Here is a 7,660-nt window from a genome sequence, read left to right as displayed (position 1 = left end):
ATGCAACTTTTATATATATATATATATATATATATATATATATATCGTATTTATCATATCTTTCATGAAGATAATGTTGTGGTTGATTTACTTGCTAAAAGGTGTGTTGAGGGTTTAAACAGGGATTGGGTGGATGATAGTGATATGCTAACTCAGTTAAGAGGGATTCTTCATGCGGATAGGATTAGGCTTCCTTATCTTCGCATCTCGTAGGTTTGTCCTTGATAAGTTTGGTTTTCTATGATTTTTTATTCATTGGATATTATTATTTGTTTGTGTGCTCTTTCTTGCAGGTGTTGATTAGTTTCTAAGGTTGGTCTTGTTTTTGTTATTGTTGTGTGAACAATAGTGATCAAGGTTTTATTTTAGTAGATTGTTTAGGGGTTTTTTTTATACCTGGGTTTTTGGTTTTATGATTATTTGTATCATCCAGGTGATTAGTTGTAATCACGGTTTTCCTCCGTCAGAAGTGAGGACTATCAATAAAATTGGAGTATCATCCTCTTTTTTAAAAAAATATATATATAATGTATTATATATATATATATCTGTATGTATCCTAGGTTGATCAGATCTTTATGGGTTTTTTTTTTCCTTTTGATCATTTGGATTTTCTAAGACATTAATTTTTAGATCATTTATGTCGAGTTTGTTGAGCAGCAAAAGAGGGGGAAACCATTAAATGTGTACTGTTAGATATAGTACTCTTGAGTGTGTATGCACTTATTTTAAAAAAAAGTTGAGTTTATTATTAAAAAATTATCTTTTTCTCATGTATATCTCATATTTACCCACTGTTTTTAAAAAAATGTGCGATACTTACATATTTTGTGACTTCAAATATCATTTCTTAGTATATATTATATATCGGCTTGGTCAATGGCTCTTAATTTCCCTCCAACCTGGCCTTCAAATCCTTCACTTCTCTGTGGGTCGAATAAGTGCAAGCCACCAAGTAATAATTCAATCCATGCGTATTATTCATTGTTTGATGATGTGAAAGTAGACAATTAAATCAATAAATAAAACGCACCCAAAAGATAAAAGAACTGGTTTAAGAAGAAGTTGCCTTCCTTCATTTGTATCTAATGGGTTTATTCTCGATCGACTAAACTAGCTTACTTGTCAAGCGCTTCTTCTAAGGAACTTTTGTAGCCATAAATTAGTAATACTACATATAATCGTGGAGTGTATAAGCGTCGTGCAGTCGCTTTGAAAAGAGTAAAATTTACTGTTAAAAAATTAATTTCTTTTCATGTGAGTCTCATATTTATTCATTTTTTCAAAACGATTGTACGGCGCCTGCACACTCACGATTGCAAGTATTATTTCTCGCTATAAATATATATATATATATATATATATATTTGATCTCTTTATTGTTGTGCTGATATATATCATTGATCACTGATGATCAGAATCTATAAATATATAATACAGGGTAGTGTTATAAGGACCGATGATAAACCAAAGAATTCAAACCCATAATTATAAATCACTTTTATATTTTTTTCTTCTTCTTTTTTTAATTATTTTTTATATATCTTTACATATTTTTAAAAAATAGAAAAAAAAATACCAATTCATTAATATTTACTTTATTAACCATTAAGTAAAAAAAAATAATTCAATCCATTACTTTTATTGATCACTTTTATAGGTTCAACTAGCATTTTCCTATAATATATTTATTTTCCCTGTTGTGCTGCATATATACCTCAGTACATGCTATAATTGCACCCCTTTGATGCTCTAGATCAAAACTTGAAACCTCGAATAATATTGTTCTGTCCAATTGGCCTAACACGAATAGAATTAATTCTTTTATCTCTTAAATCATATATATATATTCTTTTGTTTCTACTACTGATCATGACTTTATAACCTCCAAGAAAAGAATCATTTTGCCAAGCTACTTTAGGTTTGTTGCAAACATTTGTCAAGAATATATTAATATCCCTCCTTCGATTATACAGTTATAATCGATGATCATCATTCTCTCACGAAAATTCTCAATGATCAGAGCGTGTATATATACATATATAGAGTACAGTTCAAGTTAGATAATAAGGAACAATGGCCTTCAAAAGCAAGGCTGTTGAATCAGATGAAGAGATTTATGCATCTCTAGGACTAGAGGTGGATGAATATGATCAAAAGGGTCCTTCAGGAATTCCCCGAGTTATTTTAGTTCTTTCTTCTGTTCTGCAGAGAATCATTTACAGAAACGAGAAATCATTAAAGGTGTCAAAGAAGAAGGATACAGTAACCATCTTCCATGGTTTGAGAGCACCAAACTTAAGCATTCAACAGTATATTGAACGCATTTTCAAGTACAGTTGCTGCAGCCCTTCTTGCTTTGTTGTTGCCTACATATACCTCGAAAGATTCACTCAACGAACCAACGCTTATCTTACAACCCTCAACGCTCACCGGCTTCTGATCACAACAATCATGGTTGCTGCAAAGTTCATGGATGATGAGTAAGAACTCCTGCAGCCATGATTTTAGCTACTCTCTATAATGTTCCCCCGGGTTCACACTAATTTTCAGTTTCTTGGGTCATGGTTGCATTCCTGATCTGATTTAGTGTCTTTTGTCTTATCCATACTGAAATGTTGAATGAATGAATTGCAGCTGTTACGACAATGCCTACTATGCCAAAGTGGGAGGAGTGAGCACAGCAGAAATGAACAGGTTGGAGATGAAGTTCTTGTTCACTATAGATTTCAGACTCCATGTAACTGCAGAAGACTTTCGGAAATACTCTCTGCAGCTTCAAAAGGAAGGCCTTGGAGACTACCGAATTGACCGCCCCAAGATGAAATGAAATCTGGCCAAACATTTATGGATGAGAACAAATGTGCGCCCTGATTTGCAGGTTCTGTTTGCAAAAAGGCATATCTTTATACACATTGTTTTCCTTATGTATGTGTGTGCGTACACACTGACTCACATATCCTTGCTTATGTGGGAAGAAATTAGCAAGAAGTTTGGCTCCTACATGAGGTGATAAAGCATTTAAAAATAAAAAATAAAGAAGATCAAATAATTCACAACGAAACAAAAATGAATAAATTGATGCCTATGCTTAGGATAAGAACATGTTTCATTTTACATTTTTCTTTTCACTGTCCTTGAAGATTCAAAACGAACCTGCTAACGTCGTGTTTCGCGCAAACACGGAGTTTCCAGGCTTTCAGGTTTGGGCCGGGCACCTCGAGTTTTCAGGCTTTCACATGCACACTTAAGCAAACACGGAGAAATGGGGGCTTTGGTGGTGGCCGAGGAGTTTCTGACGCTAAAATTAGTATATTTCCTTAGTAATTTGTGCATAAGTTTAAAGAAATCAGATAGCGTTCTTCGTACCATCGATCAATTTTTATACTAGGTTTTGAGTGGGGACAACTTGTTCCTGCCTTTGAGGAGCCTATATCCTTTCAATTGTTCGTTGATGGAGATTTCGTTGGTAGAGATACGCTAATGGAGACTACGTCGATGGAGATTATGTCGATGGAGATTTTGTTGGTGAAGACTTCGTTGGAGGAGGTATGCTAATGGGCGAGACATATTTTATCCCTGAAAAGTCACACTTTCATTAATGGAGTTTACATTATTGACACGGAAATGCAAATTACATATCTCAAAGTCTTTTAGCAATAAAACTTCCACAGGTGTTCAACGTTCCAGAGGTGTGGCAGCTCGTTCCCTTGGGAGTCTCGAAGCTAGTAGGAGCCTGAGCGGTTGTTGGCAGTGACCACGTAGGAGTCTTTCCATTGTGGTCCTAGCTTTCTTTCGTCTCAGGTAGTTGTTCCTATCTATTTTAGCACGAGGTCCTTGATTCTGAATGCCCTTGGTCGCAAGCGTTTGTTGAAGCATCTTTCCGCTCTTCTTTTATTGACGGTTGTTATTACTTCTGCCTCAAGCCTAACCTCATCCAGCAAGTCAAGTTGTTCTTCTAGTCGTCCGACGTTGGAGTTGTGCTTGAAGTGTTGTACCCTGTAGGTTGGGATCCCAACCTCGACTGGCAGCATCGCCTCATGACCGTAAGTGAGGATAAAGGGGGTTTCTCCCGTCGAGGTCCTTACCATGACACGGTACGCTTATAAGACTCTGGGAAGTTCTTCCACCCATGTCCCCTTTTTGTTGCTAAGCTTCTTTTTTAGCATCCCCATCAAAGTCTTGTTGGTCGCCTCCACCTACCCATTGGATTGGGGATGTTCTGGAGACGAATAACAGAATTCGATTCCAAGCTTTCGGCACCAGTCTCGATAGTGGTTGGAATAAAACTGCCTACCATTATGTGATATGATGGCGTGGGGATGCCAAATCTACAAATGACCGTCTTCCACAAAAAGCGTGTGATGTTGCTTGTCATGATCATCACCGACGCCTCAGCCTCTACCCACTTGATAAAGTAATCCACTGTCACTGCTACAAACTTTACTCCTCCCTTATCTAGGAGAATGGGGTCTACTAGATCGATTCCCCATTGGGCAAAAGGGCCATGCGAGATGATCAACGTCAGTCCTTCTCGCAGGCAATGGGGCACTTTGGAGTATTCTTGGCATTTCTTACACTTCCGTACGTACTCATCGGCGTCTCGTAGGGCGCGAGGCCAGTAGTACCCCACCCTTATCTCTTTGCTTGCCAACAATTTTCTTCTGGAGTAGTCGTCACAGATTCCCTTGTGCACTTCCGCCAGCACATATTGGGCTTCTCTAAATGAGATGCATCTCAGGAAAGGTGCAAAATGTCCTCTTCTGTATAGGACCCCTTCGATTAAGGTGTAACCCGCCGCTCTATTCCTGATCTTTCTGGCCTTGTGTCTGTAGTTGAGTACCTAGTTGGCATCTATATACCAAATAATATCCAACGCCCATTCTAGAGCTCCCGACTTTACTTCCACCACTTCAATCCCCATGGCTAGTATTTCAACAGTCCTCACCACTGTCTCTTCTAGTAGGGGAGAATTTTCTTGCCCAAACATCGTTCGCGCCAATTTATCCGCCTTTTGATTCTCAGCCCTCGACACTTGTTGAATCTGAAAGTATTTGAAGTGGGCGCGCTCAGCTTCTATAAGCATCATATATTTCTTTAATTTCTCGCTCTTCGTAGTGAACTCCCCTCCCCCCACTTGATTGACCACGACTTGACAGTCGGCTCGCACCTCTACCTCCTTGGCGCCTAGAGATCGGCGACCTCCTAACCCGAGAACAATGCCTCGTACTCTGCCTCATTGTTAGTGGTTTTGAATGCCAGCTTGACAGCATAATTATGCTCTTCACCTTCGTCCATAATTATATTTACCCCCACTCCCCCACCAGCCCGGTAGGATGAGCCGTCAACAAAGACCTACCAGGGCTTCATAAGAGGTGTATGTTCGACCCCTTCTAGGAAACCGGTGAATTCTTCTACGAAATTTGCCAACACTTGCCCCTTAATAGTACTCCATGGCAAGTATTCGATGTCAAACTCGCTCAGCTCCACAGCCTAGTTCATAAGGCGACCTAAGGCATCTGGTCTTTGTAGGATCTTCTTCAGGGGGTCTCAGTGAGGACCCTTACTGGGTGTGCTTGGAAGTACAATCAGAGTTTTCAAGTAGTCACCACTAGGGTGAAGGCAAGCTGCTCTATGTGGGGGTACCTGGCTTCTACTCCTTGATATGCCCGGCTTGTGTAGTACACGAGCCTCTAGGCCCCACCTTCGTCTCGTACTAGGGCCGAGGAAGTTGCCTGTGGGGAGACTAATAGGTATAGAATCAACGTTTCTCCACACTTAGGTTGACTGAGGAGCAGAGGGCTAGTGAGGTACTTCTTGAGAGCTTCAAACGCGTGGTCACACTCTCATCCCATGTCCACGCTTACCACAAAATCTTGAAAAATGGTAGGCACTTGTCGGCGTACCTTGACACAAATCTGTTAAGGGCTACTACCCATCCAGCTAATTTTTGTACTTTGTTTATGCTTCGAAAGGGGGCCATACTGAGTATGGCTTCCACTTTCTCTGAGTTAGCATCTATCCTTCATTCAGATACCATGAATTCCAAAAATTTCTCAAAGCCTACACTGAAGACGCACTTTGATAGGTTTAACTTCATCTGGTACTGCCTTAATACCGTGAAGGCTTTGCGAAGGTCGTCCAAGTGATGCTCGAGGGTCCCACTTTTGACCAGCAAATCATCCGCGTAGACCTCCATTTTTCTCCCAATCTTATTTTTTAACATATGGTTGAACAACCGCTAGTAGGTGGCCCCTGTGTTTTTCAGTCCAAACGGCATGGCCGAGTAGCAGTATAATCATCGATCAATGATAAGCAAGGTTTTTTTCTTGTCGCCCAGGTTCATGTGGATCTGGTTGTACCCAGAGTAGGCGTCCATAAAGCTGAGCATGCAATGACCTGCCATGGAGTCGACAATCAGGTCGATTCGGGGTAACGGGAAGTTGTCTTTCAAGCAGGCCTTATTCAAGTCAGTGAAGTCAACAAACATTCTCCACTTATCATTTTTCTTCTTCACCAACACCACGTTGGACAGCCAGTCCAGGTAATGGGGCTCCTATATGAAGCCCACCGCAAGTAGCTTATCGACTTTTGTCGTGATGGCAACATTATTTTTTGTGTTGAAGCTTTGACCTTTTTGCCTTACTCCCTTAGCCTTCGGGCTCATGCTCAAGTGGTGTTGTATGATCTTTGGGTCGATCCCAGGCATGTCTTCGTGACTCTAAGGGAAGACATCTCGGTGCTTCGTGAGGAGCTATTGTATGGCGCTTTTCATGCCGAGTGTGATCGCACTGCCAATCTGACGAGAGCTTTTGGACGGCTCAGGTTCAAGGGGATCAACTCTAGTGGTTCATCTGTCTCCACCTTCCAGAACCCTTGCTTGTTTCGAACCTCCCCCTTTGCCGGGGTCTACTCAGGCAGGGGTGGGAGGTCGTGGTCACCGATCGAGAAGTGGACCACATGTACCTCGACGCTCTTAGGTTTCAACTCTTGCACGTAATGCTCTCGTGCCATGACCTGCATGTTTTTCCTTTCTTCTTCTGCGTCGTCTCCTTCTCCTGCATTCCTGGGTCCCACGTGCTCGTTGTTGCTTGGTTCCACTTCATTTTCTAGCTCGTTGCTTGAGCGTCCCGTTTCCCTTCCAGAGGGTCTCCACCTCGGTAGTTAGTTTTCCCACCAGTTGTTCCATTGCAACGAGTCTCGCTTTCATGTTTGTTGACGTTGTTTCTTCCTGTCCCCGAGTTGTCTAGGAAAAGGTTGTCACAGGCATGTGAAGGACATGTGAAGTCTATAGAGATCCCACATACGGTGCCACTATTAGCGTCATGTTTCACGCACCTTTGGGTCAGTTTCTAGCAATTCGGGTCTTTGGGCTTTCACCTGCACACTTACGCAAACACGGAGAAATTGGGGCCTTGGTGGTGGCGGGGAGTCTCCAATGCTAAAGTTAGTATATCTCCTTAGTAATTTGTGCGTAAGTTTAGAGGAATCAGAGAGCATTCTTCATACTTGGAAATCGATTTTTACACTAGGTTTTTGGTGGGGGCAACTTGTACCTGGCTTTGAGGAGTCTATGTTCTTTCCACTATTCGTTCTATCAAAATTCTTTAATGCAGCGTGGCTCCCTACTCACTTTATCTAGCGGGTGTTCCCTGTTGAG

The 7,660-nt window shown here is 41.1% G+C and overlaps 1 protein-coding gene across 1 annotated transcript; it reads left to right on the top strand.

Annotated features, from left to right (window-relative positions):
- Nucleotides 1-1,981: 1,981 nt before the first annotated feature.
- On the top strand, nt 1,982-3,079 carry LOC109007811 (cyclin-P3-1-like). The gene is made up of 2 exons (XM_018987661.2): nt 1,982-2,483; nt 2,638-3,079. The coding sequence occupies exons 1-2, from the start codon at nt 2,077-2,079 to the stop codon at nt 2,828-2,830; spliced, it is 600 nt and encodes a 199-aa protein (XP_018843206.2). The 5' UTR covers nt 1,982-2,076; the 3' UTR covers nt 2,831-3,079.
- The last annotated feature ends 4,581 nt before the right edge of the window (nt 3,080-7,660 follow it).

This window comes from Juglans regia, chromosome 11 (genome assembly GCF_001411555.2).
Source record: "Juglans regia cultivar Chandler chromosome 11, Walnut 2.0, whole genome shotgun sequence".
In the NCBI taxonomy this organism is placed as follows: domain Eukaryota; kingdom Viridiplantae; phylum Streptophyta; class Magnoliopsida; order Fagales; family Juglandaceae; genus Juglans; species Juglans regia.
This window is presented reverse-complemented; position numbering and strand designations above follow the sequence as displayed.